Source organism: Myxocyprinus asiaticus, chromosome 29 (assembly GCF_019703515.2).
Source record: "Myxocyprinus asiaticus isolate MX2 ecotype Aquarium Trade chromosome 29, UBuf_Myxa_2, whole genome shotgun sequence".
NCBI classification, from domain to species: Eukaryota; Metazoa; Chordata; class Actinopteri; order Cypriniformes; family Catostomidae; genus Myxocyprinus; species Myxocyprinus asiaticus.
Window position 1 is genome coordinate 19,739,884 of NC_059372.1, and position 24,363 is coordinate 19,764,246.

The 24,363-nt window shown below is 40.1% G+C and overlaps 1 protein-coding gene across 2 annotated transcripts in view; it reads left to right on the forward strand.

Annotated features, from left to right (window-relative positions):
* The first annotated feature begins 3,660 nt into the window (after window positions 1-3,660).
* Window positions 3,661-24,363, forward strand: part of LOC127419602 (signal transducer and activator of transcription 5B-like) — a 41,767-nt gene continuing 21,064 nt past the window's right edge. For both annotated transcript variants that reach the window (XM_051661124.1, XM_051661125.1), the window contains exons 1-2: window positions 3,661-3,815; window positions 21,830-21,972. In XM_051661124.1, coding sequence (XP_051517084.1) covers window positions 21,842-21,972 — 131 coding nt within the window. In that variant the 5' untranslated portion in view covers window positions 3,661-3,815; window positions 21,830-21,841. The remainder of the gene's footprint in view (window positions 3,816-21,829; window positions 21,973-24,363) is intronic.

The window sequence follows — 24,363 nt, forward strand, 5'->3', positions numbered from 1 at the left end:
GTTTACACTATGTTCATTAGCACCACATAATTGTTTATTTACCAGTGAAAGTCTGATTGGTTTGTTTTTCTGCCTCTGTTTGTCTAGTGTTGTGAGAGACATGCTATGTTACTTATAACACAATAATAAATTAATTCAGCAGTGTAGAGTACCTTTTTACATCTTTGCTTAATTTAAACTCAGTACATGAAAGAGTAAATACTGGAACAACTTATCTGTATAAGATCTGTTTCTGTTTTGTTTCCTGTTCAGTGTATTGGAAAATTTAATTGAGTAGGCAAAAAAATCCCCATCAATCCCAATATCTCTTCAACCATAACCCTCACCATAGCAACTACCTCTAAGGGATGTGACCTGGTCAGCTTGAACTCGACCTCTCTGACTCCAGAGCTGGAGCAGAATCTGAATTACAAAATAAACGAGTGTACAGATTCAGCATTTTAAGGAAAGGCTAAAAATTACCATAGTTAAAGTCAGCATTTAACAAAACTGTTAAGATAGCAAGGGAAAACATGCAATGTGCTCCAGAATGTTGTAGTGCTGTTTTGGTGACAAAACACAAAGCAAGGTGCACATTTATTATAAAAACTATTCTACTGTATAATAATTCATAGGAAATGCCACATAATCCAATATATATATATATATATATATATATATATATATAAAATCACGGTTTGATCTTAAAGGTCAAGTATATTTGCATCAGGCTGGGTTCATACACAATAGGATTTTTATGACAAATGCAAATGGAGAGGAGTTTTGGCTCTAATGTCCTCTGCACTCAGTTATTTTGATGAATTGTCTGTGCATTGGTATCTGCATTGATAGATAACATTTTTTTAAATGTAATTTTACCTTTCAAGAGCATTGTTTAGTTTTTAGGTCCCCACAAAAAGTATGCTCATTACACCAGGTTCAGTGTTCTCGTGATCTGTGCTATTTTGTTGTACTTCTAAATGGAAATTGTCTTCCATATGGTCCCATAAAGGTAGATATTATCATAATGGAAACCAGAGAGTTCATGTGAAGTGCAGCAGGCAATAAGATTTCCCATAGCTCAGACCCTGTTTCTGCCTGCACCACGGTTCATAACTGCTTGTCTCTTGCACTCCTTTGTCCTGTCTAGCCTTGATACTGACAAGGTTGACATCAGAGGAGATCCCTGACACAGGGTGAGTTAAGGCTGCCAGCTGGTAGCAATCAAGTCTATTTAGGAGTCAGGGACACATGGACCCCCAGGGCCAAACCCATAACTAGCCCAACCCTTAGCCTTAACCCCCCCCCCACCTTCAGTTACTTAGTTCAGCTGTATTAATTCCAGATGTGCTGCTCTGTGCTGGGTCTTCACCTAAGAGGACCCCAAAATAATTACAACCTCACAAGCTGTGAAAGAGGGAAGGAAAAAATGTGTAAGCAGAGCAAGCATCAATATAAACAAATTAATAGATGAGTAACAAGGGTCAATCAACCATAATTTGCAAATCAATCAATCAATCAGTCTATCTATATATCTGTCTGTCTCTGTCTGTCTATCTATCGATCAAGATCATTTTAATTTTGACAAAACATTGAATCTATTTTTAATTTAGCTCTTCATAATGTTACAATACAAAACAAACCTATTTTAATTTTTGCTAAACTTGCTATTTTAGATTTAAATTGACTGTGATCTTGACAAACCTTGTTATAACTTCTTGGACAAAAAAGGTCTTTTCACTCAAATTGTTTATAAGATAGGACTTGAAACATATGTTTATTATTGTTGCAGTTACTTTTAAACCAGCTGTAAATGGTCTGTTGTGGTAGAAATTAAACACTTTGTATAACTGTTATGGAATTTTATTGATAACATCTGTAACTTTAGATTTCAATTTTAGACCTGTCAAACTTGATCAGCGGGAGATTGATCAAGTCAGCTCTGACTTTAAGTTAAAGCTAGACATGACAACAACCCCTGAAGCCCAAACTGCATTCTGCTGACCTCTCTCAACAGTCCTCAAATGCAGGGCAAATGTATCATGAACGGCCAGGAAATGGGCTCTGATATGAGGAATGCCTGAAGCTTGGAACCACCAACCCTACACATGGGATGAGTTTGGAGTTTCTCTACAATGTCTGAAACTTTTGTAGATTAAGATTAAACGGATATTGTCTTTTTTATTTATTTATTTATTTATTATGACCGTTTAGTTATATTGCATATCTATTGCATAACCATATAAACGACGAATTCTAGTTCGACGTTTACACAATGACCGACTGCCGTCTGGTGGTCGTACAAAAGAATGCTTCTCTTGTAAATTGTATTCCAACCCGTTTCCATCTTCCACAACTCTCCCCAAAATACAATAGAATTAAATAAAAGCATGTTTTTTGTTGTTGTTGTTGTTGTTGTTGTTGTTTTTTTTTTTGTTTTTTTTTACAGTTGCACATCGGTCGAGCCTGTCTCTGGCGGTGGTTTGGAATCTGTATCTCTTCAAAATAAAAAAATATCGAGAGGGACTTTATTAATCCTATATCCTCCACTAAAAAATAATCCTAGTATTCCCCACACCCATACTTCTCTCAGCTATCGGCGAGCTACAGTTTAACTTAAGTACATTTTAAGAAGTTTAGGTGGGTGTGAGATTAGAAATGATTATAATCGTAGTAATGACGTAGTTTCCTGACTCTAACGCTTCCTTAAACTATGATTCACCTCAGGAGACCCCACAATTAATTAATTATTCAGAATTCATTATTTTATTGAAAACATGCACAGCTCAGTTTGCTACGGTTCAAAACATAAACGTTATATTTCTTGTTTGGTCTTTTTTATGCTTTTCAAATGGACTATACTCCTTATTTTCTCTTTGAGTTTTTAGTCTATGTATTGGTACATTGGAAGGACTCATTGGAGATAACCTGATCGCCTTTATGTTCAATACTTTCTCACTACCTCGTATTTCCAGGAAGTAGGTTAGAAGAAATCCTTAAAACGTTAAAAGAAACAGAGCTTCTTTTAGAAAACGGAAACACATTTTGAAACTCCTTACTAGAAACAGAGCCGTTGCGATCAGAAATGGCATTGTTTCCCCGCCTACTAGTGACGGTGGCTGTCTCGAGAGAGAGATTCATGTTCTTGCAGCATTGTAGGGCATCACAGGCACAACCTATATGCTGCTCAAGAAGCTGTCTTGGTAGGCTCATCAGGGCTTGAGACACAGCCAAAAAAGAAGTTGTAGAAATATGTGTCTCCGTTGTGGCCCACTTTGAAGTGGTATTACCACAGTTGAATTACCACTCTGGTTGATCACTGATTTTCAACACAGTGATCAGAGTTGCAATGTTCAGTAAATATAGGCTCATTTTGCTCTATAGATGCCCTGTAACGTTTAATAGACCAACAGCGTGTTTGATTTATTCTTAAGTGTTTAAGAATGTATTATGAAGTAGTCACTGTCACATTTAGAATAATATATGTAAAAAATAATATTATAATATAAAATAATGGCATAGCTGAATTATGCATTCAGGCGTTTTAAAAAGTTTTAAGACTTGCATTCTCTCACCGAATTTTTTCACATCTGTAATGTTCTGGTTATAGACCTTTATTAGATATATATTTCATAAACGCTATCAAACCTAGTGACAACTTCTCCTTTTATACCTGGGAGAAGAGCCGCGTCAGGGTAGCCAATAGGCAGCAGCTTTAGTCTCTTTTTAAAGTGAAAGTAGGTGGACAGAATCGAAAAAAAAAAAAAAAAAAAAAACCCACACACGGAAGACGAAGACTTTTTTCTCATGTGGTAAAGAGCTGGCGTCAAAAACAGGTAAGTTATGTTCTATAAGTATTGTATTGTTTGCGATAAGAACCACGGACCGTGAGTTTAAGTCATGACGTGAATTTGTTTATTGTTTAATCCCCTTGTAAGTAAGAAGTACGAGTTTAGTAATAGCTTAACCCATTTCCTAACTCATTGACCGCTGTACGTGAAAACTTCGCGAACGAGCATAAAATAGAAACGCGCGAGTAAAGAGCGTATCATAGTGTTCTTATGGTTGAAATGGTCACTTCAAAAAAAAATTATCTCGGTATAGTTTTGAAGAAGGTGGTTTTTCTGTGCAATTATGTTTCTCAAACGACGCCAAAATAATATCATCACAATATCAATCGGTTACTCCACGACAAATTATATATAAAGGGATATTGATTTTATGTTCTCTCACGTTGATTCACATAATCTGCAAGTTTCCTGTATCTATCTTTTGGGTGTATTGGAAATACTGTATGTTGTGAGGAAGCCTTAGGCCTACTTGTATGGCTTAAACGCATTGAAAACTGTAGGTTGGCATATTATTGTGTGATTAGTGCTGTTCTTGTACATACTGTACGAACACAGCTGAGTGTTTTAGTTTAATGGGGGGGGGGGGGGGGGGGGGTAATTCAGTGACAACATGAATTCACGCCCTACTTTCTGTTCCCCGTAGCCTGTTCTGTATTTGACGTTGGTGTTTTTGCATTATTTTGTGCTCTAGAGACGGATCTGTTCTTTATAAACCCTCCTCTATGTTATTGTAACATTGCTTGTGGAAGCTTCAGTCTTACGGATGTAACACCCCCATGCTGTTATGTTTCATAAATATTATATGAATAGTACTGGATGGCTTTGCGGTTGCCTTTCCAGATGCATTTAAAGGCTTAGTGAATGCGAGGTTAAGATAATTTTGTTTTCGATATTCCAGAAACATTCAGTGATAAACGGCGATAACTCCTAAACGACTTAGCAAATATTTTTCAAAATAGTATTACTGTAAAACGTGGAAAGCTAATAATATTCCACAAGCTTGTTTTCATTATTTTCACTCGATATTATGAGCACTGACCTACAAAAGCCATCGCAATGTAAGTAACCCCAGGAAGAGTTCCTCTTAGTGTAATGGTAAGTAAGGGACCGTGGAGAAAGTGCAGTTTGCCTTTTTTTTTTTTTTTTTTTTTTTTTTGTTTTGTTTTGTTGTTGAATAGCTTGGTCTTTGTTGAGGGACATTGAGACACGAAACCAGTGTCTGTGTGTTTGGAATATCGAAAACAAAGCTATCTTAACCTCACTCTTAGAGCGAGCGGTGTTTATTTCTGTGAAGCGTTTTAGATTAAGCAAATCAATATGTTTGTGTGCTGCCTGTAATTGTCATGTATTTATTTATTGATTTATTTATTATCATTATTATTATTATTTGTGCTGTTCCATGAGATTTATTTTCTTTCTGAAAAATGACAGCGTTCAGTGTTCATGACTTGTGACGTGATGGAGAAGGAGAAATACAGAAAGCAGAAAAGAAAGTGCAGTATTGGGTGTGCTTGTGTCAAACTGGTTGAGAGCATGATGTTTCCTTTGTTGATGGGTAGTTTGTGTCAGGAATGTGCACACTGACAGTGTAATGATTCAATGCAATGATTTAGTCAATAATAAAGGTTTATGTCAAGTGTAACTAAGGCCTCATTTACACATTGCATTAACATGCGTTTTCAGTTATCGGATTGCACTTGACCAAATTAAATGACAGGTGTAAATTAGGCCTGTCGCGATTATTAAATAACCATCTGATCACGGTTATTTGATCTAACCGCGGTTTTTGAGACAACCGCAGTTATTGGACACTTTAAATTCCAATCACATTTTAATTCCCAAATACTGTATAAATGCCAACACACTCTCATGGCAAAATCGTCAGGATTCCTACGACTTTTCTAAATTTGGCTAATTCGTATGATATCGTGCGACTGCACTCGTTTGAATTCCTACAGCTTTCACTACAGCCAATGACATCGCTGGACATCGTTTCCATCTAATACAAGACAATTACTTACTTCAGTCACACACAACAGCTTCCTGTCATGTTTACACACTCTACTGATTGGGTAAGCTTAGATAAGGGGTTTGGGTAAGAGCATAATATTAATAAGTATGTCCTTAACACCTTGTGCCCGGAACTCACACTTACTTCCGCATTAGACATCCGGGAATTTGCACGTGATGAAGTCGTATGAGTTTATGCGAACAACATCGTGCTAGACCATACGAAATAGTCTCGTAATTTATGTATGACTTTACATGAGATCGGTTTGATAAATGCCATGAAAGGTGCATTTGTGTGTCATTCAGTTGAACCCCGAGTCAGAGCGTCACTGAGCCGCACCACAGAGGCCAACCAGCTCCTGTTCTGAAGAGCCAATGAAGTGCTCTGATGCACACGCTGTCAGCAGAGGCTCGCACCAAACTCCCACAAAAATATAAATGAACAAGTATAAACTGTTATAGCGACCGCAAAGCACTCCGGTTTCACTTTGAACAATTGTGTAATGGCAAATGTTCCAGGTTCATACATGCTGTGTTAATGACACGCAGTGACAAAGAAGAGGAGATGCGTAGTGGGCTAAAGCACATAACTGGTCATCAGAAGGTTGCTGGTTCAATCCCCAGAGCCATCACCATTGTGTCCTTGAGCAAGGCACTTAACTCCAGGGGGATTGGCCCTGTAATAAGTGCACTGTAAGTCGCTTTGGATAAAAGCATCTGCCAAATGCATAAATGTAAAATGTTAATGTAGATGCATGCTTACTCTATTTTTGTGTTGAGTGATAAAATAATGAAACGAAATCTCAAAGGTTTTACTTCATGACAAATATTTAATCAGAGCATTAAAATAACATGTGAATGTGAAGAAATTAGAAAAGAAATAATATTTTATTATTGCATAATATAAATATAATGCAATATAAATATAATAAATATAAAAATTATATATATATATATAAATATATGAGTTCAAAAAACAAGTGCAAATTTAAAATTGACCAAAACTAAAGTTGACTTAAAAGAGAGACATATTTTAAGTATTTAGAACAATTTTGATATTTAAAACATTATTTTTCTTGTCATTCATAAGTTTTTAAAGCCTTAAAAGGAAATAATATTTTATCCCAATTTTATTATTTGATTTATATATTTGAAGTTAAATATGTAAAAATGACTTATTAAGGTGTATGAAGCACACATGCAGAAAAAAAACACACCTTAAAAAATATGACAGCTTATCTGACAATTAATCATCACAGCCCTATAACAGACAATTAATCATCATAATCATAATTATTTGTTTGACAGTTAACCATCATATTTCATAATCGTGACAGCCCTAGTGAAAATACAATCCAACTAATATATCCAGATACTATCTGGATATGAAATGCATGTTACTGTAAGGTGTAAATGGGGCCTAAGAAACATTGAGAGTACACACTTAAAAGGACTTAAAAATAATTTTCTGGAAAGGGCTGTATGTGTGAACACAACTTGACAGTACCATTAATTTGAGAGGGGGGGAAAATGACTGATTCTTATTTAAAAGTTATAAGATCTAGAGTGTAAGAGAGAATGGGAAAGGCAGTGTAGACAAAAAACATGCTGAGTTTTATTTATCTCAGTGTAACTGCCTAGAACAGCGGTCATCAATTAGGGTCCGAACCCCGAATTGGTTCCATCCGGACCAAATCATGACAATGGTCTCCCCATCTCACAGTTTCTGCACTTTAAGTGAGCAGCACATCAAAACAACAGAGCGGTGTAGACCGTAAGTGCTCCTGCTTATAATGAGAACATTTCCATTATTTTATAGTCAGCCCATTTATACTTAACTATAGCAAACGTCTCGGTTACTGTTGTAACCTCCATTCCCTGATGGAGGGAACGAGACGTTGTGTCGATGTAGTGACACTAGGGGTCGCTCTTGGGAGCCCCAAACACCTCTAATCTTTGAGAAAAGGCCAGGGTGAATTGGCGAGTAGAATTTGCATGCCACTCCCTCGGACATACGGGTATAAAAGGAGCTGGCTCGCAACCACTCATTCAGGTTTTGTGCTGAGGAGCCGAGACAAGGTCCCGGCCATTCCAGCAGATAGTACAGCATTGTGGCAAGAGGGACACAACATCTCGTTCCCTCCATCAGGGAACAGTGGATACAACAGTAACCGAGACATTCCCCTTCTGTCACTCACTCAACGTTGTGTCAATGTAGTGACACTAGGGGTCCCTATAGAAAAATGGCACAACAACTGGACCGTGTTACGTGAACTGCCGATGCAGGTGCAAACAAGCTGCTGCGCGTGTAATAGCAGGGGCATCAGTCGGCACGTAACCTCCCCCAACACCCCACAAGACGTCATGTAGTTCCCCACATCCCAGAGGGGGGGAAGTGACGTAACTAGCATGGGAGCAGGCCGCGCCAGCCGCGGCCTTTTCTATCTATGTTTCTCTCCACAGAGTATAAGATTCGGCTGGGGCCATAAAACACTATTATATGCATCGGGGAGGTGTTCTTTCCCTTTCCTATTCTTTCAGGGGGAAAAGAGGCGTGGTGGTAGGTCCTGCCTCGAAGGGGAGGAGCTCTACAAAAACAGCGACCAGGGGCAGAGAGAGCTTTGTCCAAGGGAGACACGGGTCTGCCGACAGGGTGACCGTACTGTGGAAAATATATCACAGGGTGTTACCGGTGTAACCGGCTCCTGTGGAACACCTACCCCAGTACAGGGCATATTAGTACCCGTAGTGGGTTTGCCTGCGAATTCCTCCGCCAAATTTGTGAGTCACAGGGCTAGGGAGGAAGGACATCCAGGGTTTACAGTTCGTGAACTCGCATGGGAGAAGAAGCGCATGTCTTCATCTCACGGAGGGGAAAGGCACTATACGCAAGTGATACACCAGGCCGTCGTCTGTCTCAGGGGCGCTTAGGAGCCTTAGGTCGGGAGGTGGGGGGCGTCAGCTTCCTGTGGGGGGCTCTACGCTGGGGCTGAGAACTGGGCTCGGGCTGTGGCGGAGCCACCTGGGTTTTCGCCGCTGCAGGGGGACACCCTCAGTGAGCAGACAGGGTATGGGATCTTGAGCCGCGCCGGGGCAAGATGTGCTGAATCGCCTCCGTCCGCCTCCGAGAACTGCTGGGCAAAGTCCTCGACGGTGTCGCCGAATAGGCCGATCTGGGAGAAGGGAGCATTGAGAAAGCGAACCTTGTTGGCGTCCCTCATCTCCACCAGATTCAGCCAAAGGTGGCGCTCCTGGACCACCAAGGTGGACATCGCCTGACCGAGTGCTCGCACCATAACCTTCGTCTCCCGGAGGGCGAGGTCGGTCGCCGAGTACAGCTCCTGCATCACATCGGGATCTGGACTACCCACGTGCAGCTCTTTCAGTGCCTTGGCCTGGTGTACTTGCAGGAGGGCCATGGCATGCAGGGCGGAGGCAAGCTGGTCTCATCTCGGAACTTGACGGGGGCAGACGAGCGTGCTGGAGAACGGGAGGTCCGCGGGGAATTACCCAGCGAGACCATGCCCATTGAAATCCCCAAATCGCCTCCAGTGCCAGCCGGGCCGGCCTCGTACCCGTAGGTAGAAGGCGCAGCGCACGGGTCGTCCAGGAATCACACAAAGACGGAAAGGCATCTTTAAAAAGACGCGTCTTTAAAAGACGTTCACGTCAATGTGTTGCTCTGATAGAGGAAAATATACTCTTTGCAGAAATATATACAGGTGCATCTCAATAAATTAGAATGTCGTGGAAAAGTTCATTTATTTCAGTAATTCAACTCAAATTGTGAAACCCGTGTATTAAATAAATTCAATGCACACAGACTGAAGTAGTTTAAGTCTTTTGTTCTTTTAATTGTGATGATTTTGGCTCACATTTAACAAAAACCCACCAATTCACTATCTCAAAAAATTAGAATACATCATAAGACCAATAAAAAAAAAACATTTAGTGAATTGTTGGTCTTCTGGAAAGTATGTTCATTTACTGTATATGTACTCAATACTTGGTAGGGGCTCCTTTTGCTTTAATTACTGCCTTAATTTGGCGTGGCATGGAGGTGATCAGTTTGTGGCACTGCTGAGGTTGTATGGAAGCCCAGGTTTCTTTGACAGTGGCCTTCAGCTCATCTGCATTTTTTGGTCTCTTGTTTCTCATTTTCCTCTTGACAATACCCCATAGATTCTCTATGGGGTTCAGGTCTGGTGAGTTTGCTGGCCAGTCAAGCACACCAACACCATGGTCATTTAACCAACTTTTGGTGCTTTTGGCAGTGTGGGCAGGTACCAAATCCTGCTGGAAAATAAAATCAGCATCTTTAAAAAGCTGGTCAGCAGAAGGAAGCATGAAGTGCTCCAAAATTTCTTGGTAAACGGGTGCAGTGACTTTGGTTTTCAAAAAACACAATGGACCAACACCAGCAGATGACATTGCACCCCAAATCATCACAGACTGTGGAAACTTAACACTGGACTTCAAGCAACTTGGGCTATGAACTTCTCCAGCCTTCCTCCAGACTCTAGGACCTTTGTTTCCAAATGAAATACAAAACTTGCTCTCATCTGAAAAGAGGACTTTGGACCACTGGGCAACAGTCCAGTTCTTCTTCTCCTTAGCCCAGGTAAGACACCTCTGACGTTGTCTGTGGTTCAGGAGTGGCTTAACAAGAGGAATACGACAACTGTAGCCAAATTCCTTGACACATCTGTGTGTGGTGGCTCTTGATGCCTTGACCCCAGCCTCAGTCCATTCCTTGTGAAGTTCACCCAAATTCTTGAATCGATTTTGCTTGACAGTCATAAGGCTGCGGTTCTCTCGGTTGGTTGTGCATCTTTTTCTTCCACACTTTTTCCTTCCACTCAACTTTCTGTTAACATGCTTGGATATAGCACTCTGTGAACAGCCAGCTTCTTTGGCAATGAATGTTTGTGGCTTACCCTCCTTGTGAAGGGTGTCAATGATTGTCTTCTGGACAACTGTCAGATCAGCAGTCTTCCCCATGATTGTGTAGCCTAGTGAACCAAACTGAGAGACCATTTTGAAGGCTCAGGAAACCTTTGCAGGTGTTTTGAGTTGATTAGCTGATTGGCATGTCACCATATTCTAATTTTTTGAGATAGTGAATTGGTGGGTTTTTGTTAAATGTGAGCCAAAATCATCACAATTAAAAGAACCAAAGACTTAAACTACTTCAGTCTGTGTGCATTGAATTTATTTAATACACGAGTTTCACAATTTGAGTTGAATTACTGAAATAAATTAACTTTTCCACGACATTCTAATTTATTGAAATGCACCTGTACTCTCTTAGTAGTGCTGTCAAAGTGCCCAGGGGCGTAGTCTGCACTAAGTGTGCAGAAGGAGAGAAAGCCACTGGAATGCACCGTATATCCAACAGCATATGCTTTTTTCTGAGGAGAATGGGCCGGCAGCGGAATTCAGCTCGCTGACACACAACCGCTCTTCTCCGAAGAAAAATCTGAATGAGTGGTTGCGAGCCAGCTCCTTTTATACCCGTATGTCCGGGGAATGGCATGCAAATTCCACTCGCCAATTCTCATTGGCCTTTTCTCAAAGATTAGAGGTGTTTGGGGCTCCCAAGAGCGACCCCTAGTGTCACTACATCGACACAACGTTGAGTGCTATTTTGCTAAACTGCACTATTTTGATGTACATTGTTTGTCTTTGGTAGATTCAAATTTTTCTTTATTTTAAGTACTATTGCTGCCAAATTGGAAATTTATAAAAACTTTTCCAAAAATGTGCATTTCTTACACATTGTCAGTTGTCAGTATGGCAATAAGTCATCATTGTCCAGACCTTTGGGAAGTAAATGTCGAGACCAGACCTTTTGGAACTTTAATTGAACACCCCTGGCCTAGATGAATGCAGTCATTCATTCTCTAAAGTATGCCAACTACACTTTAAGTTTCAGCATGGGACTGGTTTGCTGTGCAGACTGATCTCATGGAAAATCAGCGACAGGAGGTTGATTGTTTTGTGTGCTGAAATCAGTCTATGCTTTCTGAATGTTCAAACCCCAGTGGCCGTAGCTGGAACTACAGTGCACATGCGCAACAGTACTGAGACCCAAGCTGCGTTCTTTCACTTCTTTGAATGGATGTGACATGAAAGGCACATTGCTTTCAGTTTATATTGAGTTGTAATTACATTAAAGGAATAGCTCACCCAAAAATGAAAATTATCTCATTATTCACTTACCCTGATGCCATCCCAGATGTGTATGACTGTCTTACTTAGCAGAACACAAATTAAGATTTTTAGAAGAAGATAGAGCTCTGTCAGGTCCTTATAATGGATGTACATGGGTGCCAGCACTTTGACAGTCCAAAAGTCATATTTAGGCAGCATAAATGTAATCCATGCGATTCCAGTCTATCAGTGAATGTCTTCTGAAGTGAATCAATTGGTTTATGTAAGAAACAAGTTGATAATTAAAACGTTTTTAACTTTAAATCTGCGCTTCCATCCAGGGCTCTGATATAGTTTGAAATGGCCGAACTCTCGCATGACGTTCATTCTTCTGTTGTAAATAAGCACCGTTTCCGAATTCTCACGTGAACTCACCGATGTGCTTACATCACACAACAGCTACATAATGCGTTAGCTGCTGGCAGGAAGTGCTTTTTTAAAGTTAATAACGTTTTAATTATCGATTTAATTTTTACACAAACGTATTGATTTGCTTCAGAAGACATTCATTGATCGACTTGAGTCGTGTGGATGACTTTTGCTTCCTAAATATGACTTTTGGACAGTCAAAGTGCTGGCACCAGTGTACTTGAATTATAAGGACCTGAAAGAGCTCTATCTTCTTTTAAAAATCTTCAATTGTGTTCTGCTGAAGAAAGACAGTCATACACATCTGGGATGGCATCAGGGTAAGTGAATAATGAGAGAATTTTAATTTTTGGGTGAACAATTCCTTTAACATAGACCTAACCTAAACCCTAAACCTAACACTGAGTACTGAGACAGAAACAGCATTTTTCACTAACTTTTGTGCAAATGTAGTATTTCATTAGCCAGAGATCAAAAGCTATGTAAAATCAAAGGTACAGGGTGGGCAATTTTCGGGGAATGAACAATTGCCGCATAGTGGCACATGTCCCGAATTCAGCACATAGGATCCAAATTTAGATAGAGAAAAAAATCCGAACTAACACACCAATTTCCTGTGTGATCCTGCTGTGACACACTATATTAAAAAATGTGAGGTTATGAGATTGCTTTCTCTTTTCCAGTGCATGGAATGAAACTATAGGAAAAAAATGGTCACAAATGAGATCTCTTTAAAATGTAATATATAATTGTTTTACCTTGACCAAAGTGATTGAAAGGAGAGCAAATGGAGACTTTTGCTGCTTCTCTGATTTTTCTATTGGTAGAGATTACCTAGTAATCTTACATGTGTCTCCTTAAGAGTTTGAGAAGAGATCTCAACAATGTCACACCCTGTGCTCAAATTTGCAAGTCTGCAATCAGAAGTCAGAGATATTAAAGGAATATTCCATGTTCAATACAAGTCAAGCTCAATTGACAGCATTTGTGGCATAATATTGAGTAACACAATAAATTATTTAGACTTGCCCCTCATTTTCTTTAAAAAAAGCAAAAATCTAGGTTACAGTGATGCACTAACAATGGAAGTGAATGGGGCCAATCCGTAAACGTCAAAATTCTCACTGTTTCAAAAGTTTAGCCACAAGACTGTCTAAAGTTATAGCCAAATTTACAATGTCTTTGACATAATGATGTAATCTCAACAAACCCTAAAATGACTAAAAATGAAGATTCAAACAACTGTACAACTCAAATAATAAATACGTTTGAACAAAAAATAGATTTATTATAAATGCGCATTTATAATATTATAAGCTTCACATTTCTGTCTTTTAAACCCTCCAAAAATTGGCCCCATTTACTTCCATTGTAAGTGCCTCATTGTAACGTAAAAGGACAGACAAGCCGAAATAATTATTTGTGGTAATCAACATTATGCCACAAATGCTGTCGATTGAGCTTAACTTGAATTGAATCCGGAATATTCCTATAATATAAACTTTTCATCAAATTCCTCCTACACCAAAATATACTGTATGAGCTTTGCTTTCCACATTAATTATATTGCTTTACACACTTACTGTACAATTGTCCCTATTTTTGTGTTTATATTTATTTCTCCTAATGGATTTGGTAAGAAACATATGAGACCAGGTTAATACTTACATGATCAGCTGTACCATTGGTAATATAAACGACATTACCGGTAAATATTTTTTTCTGGGAATATCTAAAGTGATCTGTTATTACTTAGGAATAAGGATATTTATGAGAAGATGACCTTCAATTAATCCATTGCTTCTATGAATTTGCCATTCTCTATCTCCTAAAGGTGTTAATAAATGATTGGATTATTCGGTGCGCTACATAAATAAGCACAAGGCTTTTACCAGACCTGTTTTTCCTGCAGTGCTTGTAGTGTCCACAAAACTGAAATTTAACACCTAAGTGAATGACTGAATGCTTACATGGAATTCATTGTTGTTACGTGTATCTAATAAAAGGGGGAAAAGGTTTATTCAGCATGACCTGAAATGTATAGAGGTCCTTGCACTCTATATCCTGTCCTAATGTGACAGTTCCCATGAACAATTATCGTCATCTGTCAGTTGTGATGTTTACATATAGTCTTTTTTCACCTGTGCTGCACTAATCCCTTTGACAAATAGTACTGCAGATATAGCCTACTAGTATAAGTCTGGGAAGTCTAGGAAGTATGGATTAGAGTTGCCTGGAAAAAAGGAAAAACCGAGGAAGTGTTAATAAGAATAGCCCTTGCCTCCGACAGAGAAATTCCCAAACTACTGTTGTCACGATGACATTAACAACACCATTTCTGGCATAATGTTGAGTTCCACAAAGAATATGTTTATTTAAAAGAGCAAAAATTGTGCTAACAGTAAAGCACTTGCAATGAAAGTAAATTGGTCCAGTCCGTTAACTTTAAAACACTTTATCAAAATATAGCCACAAGACGTAACCAATATACGTGTTAATATGATTTTATTGTGATAAAATCAGGGATTTACCAACGTTATGGCATTTAAAATGATTCCAGGGTTTATCAGCCTTATTTTGTCATGACAATAAACTTTACACAGATAAGGTTAGTAAGCGATTTTATCACACTAAATTCATGTTAACACATATAATGTTTATTAGGCTTGGGATCAGTGCCTTTTCACGCATCGATAATCGGAAGATTTTCCCGATGATTATCGATATACAGTATATTGGGATTTTTTTCAGATACAAATAGGGCTGTTCATTGCACAATAGTCTTTGTCTTTTTAAACATATTTCTCGACTCAACTTTGGTAAATTAAAGTGGGTCGCATGCTGAATGCACCCGGCGGATGGCATGGCACATTACAATAATTTTCTACAAAGGTACGCACACACTGCCAACGCTCAGCAGCAAAGTGCTACGGAGCTCAACTCGCATACTTTTCCATTAAATTCTACCCAAATCATTATCAAAGGACAAAGATTATTTACTTTAGCCATCACTGGATAATATATTGTATATGTATCTTTCATAGAGCCTACACAATGTATTTTCAGTTACAAGTGTCGATTTGTGGTTTGACAGCTTGAATGAAAGACCTATTCAAGGCTAAATACAGAGTAATTGCATAATAAACGTTACCATTTCTAATCGTTCAGTTTGCGCAGTTACACCAGTTTCATGCACTAACCTGCAAACTCATCAATGTCACTTTCTTCATTCTAGAAGAATTCAAAAAAATCTTTTGTAACATTGGACTGCCATCTGCTGCACCGCATCTGCTCGTCACGTTCGTGTGTAATACCTGTCTTGTGCTACCCATGACTGGCTTTAGTAAATGTTATATCACCCTCTATGGTCTCCCAACGCTATTACGCCAGACTGTTGAACAGAAGGCCAACTAAGTGAATTGGAAAGCATGCAAATTAGGGTTCTAATTTAAATGTTGGCTAATTTTAATATATATCGATGTCTCAATCTGTATTGATAAAATAAAGTGCCGATCAATAAATGATATATCTATATTTAATGAAATCCCTAATGTTTACCTCTTGTGGCTGCAGTTTTGAAACAATGTGTATTTGAATGTTTATGGACTGGCCCCATTCACTTCTGTAGTAAGTACTGTAAGTATAAACAAAGGATGAGTCGAAATTGTTGCGGTAATCAACAATATGCCACAAATGCTATCTTGGTTACTATTAAATTATTTTGATGCCAAAAATTACCCACAAAGATTTTACAGCAGATACATTGCAGATTGAAACTAGTGAGTAATTTCAGGGTTAATATGTTGGAATTTCATACTGAAACTCCACCCATCTATTTATTGTACAGTGTACAGGCTAAGCAAAATATTTGAAAGGTTGTTAGGTCTAAGATAGTCTGATGAGTGCAGCTGGATATAAAAAGTCTTGACTGATGCTTAAGAAATAGGCTGGGATGGCACTTCTGTTCCCTATCTGTCACTCACTCGACATTGTGTCGATGTAGTGACACTAGGGGTCACTCTTGGGAGCCCCAAACACCTCTGTGGATTTTGCATGCCACTCCCCCGGACATACGGGTATAAAAGGAGCTGGTATGCAACCACTCATTCAGATTTTCTCTTCGGAGCCGAGCGGTTGTATTCAGTGCACTGAATTCAATTCCCTCCAAAGACGCACCTCAAAACTGCTGGATTTATGACGCATTTCAGCGGCTTCTCCCCCTCTGCACCCCCCGCCCCTGTGCGCCCAGCTGTGGCACAAACACGCCCACATGGGATTGGTTCCAGTGGACTACGGGGACGAGATTCCTCCTCCCTCCTCCTCGGCCAATCTTCTGGTGGGCGGCAGGAGCCAGGTTAGTGCTTCGATGTCCCTGGACTCAGCACGGCCACAGGGCTCAAGTCCCCTTGACGTGGCACCTCGAGCTCTGCCCCACCGCGAGGCCCCACCCGCCGGTACGTCCGACGTGATCATTCCCTTGGTCCCCCTCGCCCGGAGTTTGGGCGCATGGCTTGCGCTTTCCAACCCGTTGCCATGGCTGACCCAGACCGTCCACTCGGCTATGCGATTCAGTTCACCAGGCACCCACCCAGGTTCAGCAGCGTCCGCTTCACCTCATTGAAGGGCGAGAACGCTGCTACCTTGCGTGCAGAGATCGCTACCCTTCTGCGCAAGAGCGCGATAGAGCCTGTCCCTCCAGCTGAGATGAAGAAAGGTTTCTACAGCCCTTACTTCATCGTACCAAAGAAAGGTGGTGGGTTGCGACCAATCCTGGACCTGTGAGTACTGAATCGGGCTTTGTACAGACTCCCGTCCAAGATGCTGACGCAAAAACGCACTCTCGAGAGTTGCTGTGCGCACACAGGGACCTCGTGCTCCAGCACCTCAGCCGACTGGGGCTTCGAGTCAACTGGAAAAAAGCAAGCTCTCCCCGGTTCAGAGCATCTCTTTTCTCGGTTTGGAGTTGGACTCAGTCTCGATGACAATGCGCCTCACAATCGAGAGCGCGCAGTCAGTGCTGAACTGTCTGAAGGCGTTCAGACAGAGGACAGCGGTTCCACTGAAACTTTTTCAGAGGCTCCTGGAGCATATGGCATCCTCAGCGGTGGGTTGATGCATATGAGACCGCTTCAGCACTGGCTTCAGACTCGAGTCCCGAGATGGGCATGGTGACGGGGGACACATCGTGTGACTATCACGCCGATCTGTCACGTGACCATCACGCCTCTTCAGCCCTTGGACCGACCTTGCATTTCTACGGGCAGGGGTTCCCCTAGAGCAGGTCTCCAGGTGCGCCGTGGTTACAACAGACGCCTCCAAGACGGTTGGGGCACCGTATGCAACGGGCACACAGCCGCCGGCTCCTGGACTGGCCCGCGGCTGCGTTGGCACATCAACTGCCTAGAGTTGTTGGCAGTACTGCTTGCCCTGCGGAGGTTCCGGCCATTGATCCAGGGCAAGCACCTGTTGCTGAATACAACCGCTCGGCTCCGAAGAGAAAACCTGAATGAGTGGTTGCATACCAGCTCCTTTTATACCCATATGTCCGGGGGAGTGGCATGCAAATTCCACTCGCCAATTCTCATTGGCCTTTTTTCAAAAAAGCAGAGGTGTTTGGTTCTCCCAAGAGTGACCCCTAGTGTCACTACATCGACACAACGTCTCGTTCCCTCCATCAGGGAACAGAGGTTACGAAAGTAACCATGACGTTTTCCTGGATCAAATGCAGTTCCTATTGAGAAACGTTTTGGGTTTATGCCATTCTATTATGTAGTACTTCTTTGGCTACACATTTAATTTTTATTAAACTGATTCTATTTAAAATTATTGGTAAGCTAATTAGATTTTTGCGTAGATCAAAAAAAGGTTTATTTATATAGATATTAGACATTGGTGACTTCTAATCTCATAATACTGTATGTACTTAGTTTTATGTGTTTTTCCCCATAAATTTTTATTTTTATTTATTTTTTTATTTTTTTATTATTATTATTATTTTTTATGTTTTAAAGGTTTCAAGTTAAACATTTAACTTCTCATGGTTTCTACAAAAGTTAATATGAAAGTGGGCTAAACCTTCTCATGTTTGTGTAGAGGGTTTTCTTACAGTACGATCCAGTCAAAAGCTAAATCTCTTTCAAAGTATGAGATGTAACATGGTACTGGAAGTTCAGTTTCAGTGCTTGAGTCTACCCAACCATGTGTGACTGTTTGCAAATGCTCTGAAAATGCATAATTACTAGATTAAGACTGTTCAAGTTTCAGTTAGCATGAGTTAGCATATGCTGCATCATTTTCAAAGTGGTGGACTAAGAAATATGTTCAGCCATTACAAAAAAGATCGCTGGTATAGCTAATACCTCAAAAATGACTAATCACATTAAAACAGGATGTCTCTGTGTGTACAAACACCAGAATAAACATATGTTGAGATTTTTGAACAATGCATTTGTGTAGCACCACTTAAGTATGTGCACAAAATGACTATTTATGTAAGCGATCTTGTTTTTTTATTAGTGGTTGGTTGGGTTGTTGTTTTTCAAGCACGTTGTGGTGTATAGCTGTCCCCTTATGTTGGTGAAAGATAAGGTAGACATACTGTACTGTCTTTTTTTCTTGCTCAAACAAATGTCACACAGAGTAATAACAAACACTGCTCAGTGCTTATGCTTATGCTCTTTGTTCTAAATCAATTTGTTCTGTAATATTATGAAGCCTTAAACACAGTGGTTGACTGTTGACTTAAGAAGTTAAATAAAATGTAGTTAATAATAATAATAAAAAAAACCTGTCTCCTTTTCCTGCTGTCAGATTGAATTATGTATAAGCTCTTAAAAATAAAGAACTTTGCATATAAGAATTCAGAGTAGTTTAATACTTCAGAGAGTTCTTTAATCCATTCCAATAATGGAAAGCTAGTTAGAAAGTCATTAATTAGTAATCTTTCTGTAATATATAGATGTATCTGTGTTTTGCCCTAAATGCATGAATGTGTAAGTTGCTTGCCTGTATAATACGTAAACCTAGAAAAAAACAGTAGTCAAAAATGTCACACTTTTAAGAAGTGGCATAGAACCATTGTTAAATCATGTGTATATTTGATCAAATGAATAAAGAGAATTAAACAATAGTTCATTCCAAAAAGAAAATTATTTTGTTATTTACTCACCTTCGTGTCATTCCAAACCTGTATGCTGTTTTCCAAGGAACATAAAAGGAAAATTTTTAAGAATCTTCACTGCTATTTTCCACACAGTAACTGTTCATAAAGAAAAGGGGCCTCATTTATAAAGACGTAGATTTTACACTATAATGTGGCGTATGCCTGAATCCCAAAGAATACTTTGGTCAGATGTGAATGCCGAGCATCTGCGTACAGGACGCGTGACGCAAATCTTGTCATCAGCAGAGAGCTTGAGCCATGAGCACGCGCAGACCGTTTTTTTTTAACCTCACCTCTGGAATTATTTGCACTAATTAATGGGTCCAGAAGGTGGCAACACTCACATTTTAGCCGTTGCTGTCACGAAGAAGTGCTAGAACAGTGGTTCTCAACCTTTTTTTTGGTGAACACCCCCCTTCTTCATTTCCAATTATTTTTCCATTTTTTCATTTACAAACAGTAGGCCTACTCTAAACACATGTAAAAACAATAAATACAAAATATAAACATTTAAATGTTGTAACAAAAATGTATTATATTCCCTTACTCCCCTAATGTAGCCTATGACAAATTTAATAGAGCTGATAAATTATATGATAATGTGTATTATGAATCTATTTCTGCCTAAAGTGCAGTTAGTGTTAGTATAGTAAATTCAAGGGTGAATTTGTGGCGAATTCAAATGGTTTCCGTGTCTCGTACCGTGCTTCTTGCTGGTTCTCGCAGTGCTACAGTGATCAGAGGTGCGTGTTTAAGAGCTTGAGACTGGTCTGTGAGCAAAAACGCACCTGCTTTGCGCTCGCGCTGCTCTGTTCATTGAGCCGTATCCACCTATAGAGCCATACAGGTGCATTAGAGGAGGTTGTGACTTCACCTGTCTATTTGACGCTGCTAAACCAGATACTTCAGATGTGTCGCTAGAATTCAGAATCTGATGAACTGCGGGACAAATGCATACCAACCCATATAATGGAGTGTAGATAAACATCTTAATGCAAACAGGAACTTGACGATAGATTTGATTAACATGACTGATAAACGCCCCCCATTTGTAACCTAATGCCCCCCTCTTTACTAAATTGCTCTCAGTGCCCCCTGGCATCCTTTGAACGCCCGTTTTGAACCCCTGCGCTAGAAGATGTAAACACCGCTAAACATCAGGAGATGTAACCTAACTTATTGTCATGAGCCAGTCATTATCATGAGCCAGAAAAATCAGCGTGGCCCCAAAACACACGCTCTCTCCTGATCCATCCATGCGCTAGGTCTTGCTAATGGTGACTTTGTCATTCAGAGCTGCATTCATCTGCGTCCTTGGATCTATTCCTCACAAAAAAAAAAAAAAATATATGATTCAAATTCATATAGACTACTTTTATCTAGGGTGTAACGATCCATCGATCTGGATCGATGCATCGATCAAATCACCAAGACACCAATGATATGATTCATCGATTCAACGTGTAAACATCTATGTATTTTTTTTTAAGATGCACCTTTATTTTGAAAGTCCATACACATTTCCATCAGGCGATGCAGCAACCTTAAGATATTCATCTTGCTTTATAAGCACTAAATATGGTTCTCTTGTGGCCACACGGATGTGCGCGGAGTGACTGAAGCCTGAAGTTGCACTGTGCTCTATCCGTGTGTGTGCGTCAACAGGCCTGCGAGCTCTGGTGACAGGACAGGACTAAATCGTGATTCCCTCGATATCATTGTGCATGCAACACATTTGAATCTATTTTAAAGCACTATGGAACAATTCAACCAATACAAACAGCCGCGATATTCTGAACAGCGCTGATGAGTATTTTGGGTTGAAAGACTTGCTTGATTGTTGTAGAGATGACAAACTGTCACTGTAGTGTTTACCTCATTCCACAAGGCAATGAGCTGTCATCAAACAATTTATGATCACATGTATGTGACTTTATTTTTTGTATTATTTATTTTCTGTATTATTATTATAATTTTTTTATTTTTTTTCAACAACTAAAGTACCTTATTTTGTTGTGGATGTCCCAGTCTGGATACTAGATTTGCACTTTTCAGAGATCTCAATAGAATATTGAACTATTGTATGGAAAAGACTGCATTAAGATTTTTGTTACACAGAAGAAAGTCATACAGAATTTTCATTTCTTGGTGAACTATCCCTTTAAGGGCAGAAGGAAGAGAGTTAACTTAAGTTGAAATTTTTTCAGTGCTGTGCTAATAAATGTTGTAATTTATACTGTTGCAGTGCTTGCACACTATGGCGCTGTGGGAGCAAATTACCTGCCAGTTACAGTACCTGCCAACTCAGACGCTGAATGAACTCTATCCGGACACATTCCCACTGGACATCAGGCACTACTTGGCCAACTGGATAGAGGAACAGGCATGGTATGGTGTCACTGACATAAAAAATTAATATTTTACACATCAAATGAGTGTTCGTTTTATTTTTATGTTGTTTTTAAGCTAAAGTGCGCAACTTCTATGCCACAAATGTCACCAAATGGAATTGCAAAAAATTTTTTAAACAGATACCCCGAACACTCTGTCTGTCTGCCATTGGTTGAGGCAACGTTGCTGTTTTGGTTTGGTCAGTAGGGTTGTATTGATAGTGTTTACACATTTTCAGAAAATCAGCTTATAAATTACTTATGGTTGTCTTTGCTTGTTAATATGAAATAGGATAAATTATTTTAAGTAAAATAGTAAAATGAAAAAGTATGAGTGATTACAGTGCTTTCATGACATAACCTATTTAGTAAAGTCTTCTTGCTTGGGAATTTCCATCAAGTGAAAGAGATTAACACAAACTGAATCATGTCCTCTCATAGTGACTCACAATCGCATTGTTCACACACGGTTTAGTTATGAATGAGAATGACAATCGCAGTCTAAAACCAAAGTGTCTAAAGTACATTTTGATAGCAAGTTTGGTTAATCTGCGTTGTGTGAGCATAACCATTATGGAAAACTTGTTGTCTGTCACGTCATACATTGCGATAGCAACTGTGCACACATTTGTCTCATGTTTTGCCTTTTTTGGGATTTATTTAAAGAGGCCCTATTATGCTTTCTGGGATTTTACCTTTCCTTTAGTGTGTAATATAGCTGTTTGTGCATGTAAAAGGTCTGCAAAGTTACAAAGCACAAAGTCCACGCCAAAGGGAGTTACTCTCTCCCACAGAAAACACTGCTCCTGAACTGCCAGAAACACCTGGTTTGCAGTTCAGCCATTACTTCCGTGACATACACTATATTGTCAAAAGTATTTGCTCACCCATTCAAATAAATTGAATTCAGGTGTTCCAATCACTTCCATGGCCACAGGTGTATGAAATGAAGCACCTAGGCATGCAGACTGCTTCTACAAACATTTGTGAAAGAATGGGCCGCTCTCAGGAGCTCAGTGAATTCCAGCATGGTACTGTGATAGGATGCCACCTGTGCAACAAGTCCAGTCGTGAAATGTCCTCACTACTAAATATTCCACAGTCAACTGTCAGTGGTATTATAACAAAGTGGAAGCGACTGGAAATGACAGCAACTCAGCCACGAAGTGGTAGGCCACGTAAAATGACAGAGCGCACAGGTCACCAACTTTCTGCAGAGTCAATCGCTACAGACCTCCAAAGTTCATGTGGCCTTCAGATTAGCTCAAGAACAGTGCGTAGAGAGCTTCATGGAATGGGTTTCCATGGCCGAGCAGCTGGATCCAAGCCATACATCACCAAGTGCAATGCAAAGCGTCGGATGCAGTGGTGTAAAGCACGCCGCCACTGGACTCTAGAGCAGTGGAGACGCGTTCTCTGGAGTGACGAATAACGCTTCTCCATCTGGCAATCTGATGGACGAGTCTGAGTTTGGCGGTTGCCAGGAGAACGGTACTTGTCTGACTGCATTGTGCCAACTGTGAAGTTTGGTGGAGGGGGATTATGATGTGGGGTTGTTTTTCAGGAGCTGGGCTTGGCCCCTTAGTTCCAGTGAAAGGAACTCTGAATGCTTCAGCATACCAAGAGATTTTGGACAATTCCATGCTCCCAACTTTGTGGGAACAGTTTGGGGATGGCCCCTTCCTGTTCCAACATGACTGTGCACCAGTGCACAAAGCAAGGTCCATAAAGACATGGATGAGCGAGTTTGGTGTGGAAGAACTTGACTGGCCTGCACAGTGTCCTGACCTCAACCCGATAGAGCACCTTTGGGATGAATTAGAGCGAAGACTGCGAGCCAGGCCTTCTCGTCCAACATCAGTGTCTGACCTTACAAATGCGCTTCTGGAAGAATGGTCAAAAATTCCCATAAACACACTCCTAAACCTTGTGGAAAGCCTTCCCAGAAGAGTTGAAGCTGTTATAGCTGCAAAGAGTGGGCTGACGTCATATTAAACCCTATGGATTAAGAATGGGATGTCACTTATGTTCATATGCGTTTAAAGGCAGATGAGCGAATACTTTTGGCAATATAGTGTAGCTACGTCACTATGTAACACATTTGCATAATGCAAATGTGCTTAGGAATGCGCTGCCCAGGAAGCCTTGGAAGCTGAAACTCCAATGGTGAGGGGCGTTACATTTCCGACACATGCTCTAAGCGGTTGACCAATCACAACAGACTGGGCCAGCTGACCAATCAGAGCAGACTGGGCGTTTCGGAAAGGGTGGCTTGAAAGAGACGGGAGATACAACAGAGCGTTTCAGACAGAGGGTGAAAAGAGGTGCTGCAGCAATGTACAGTATGAGAAAAATAATGTGTTTTTTGAACATTAAAGCATGTAAACCT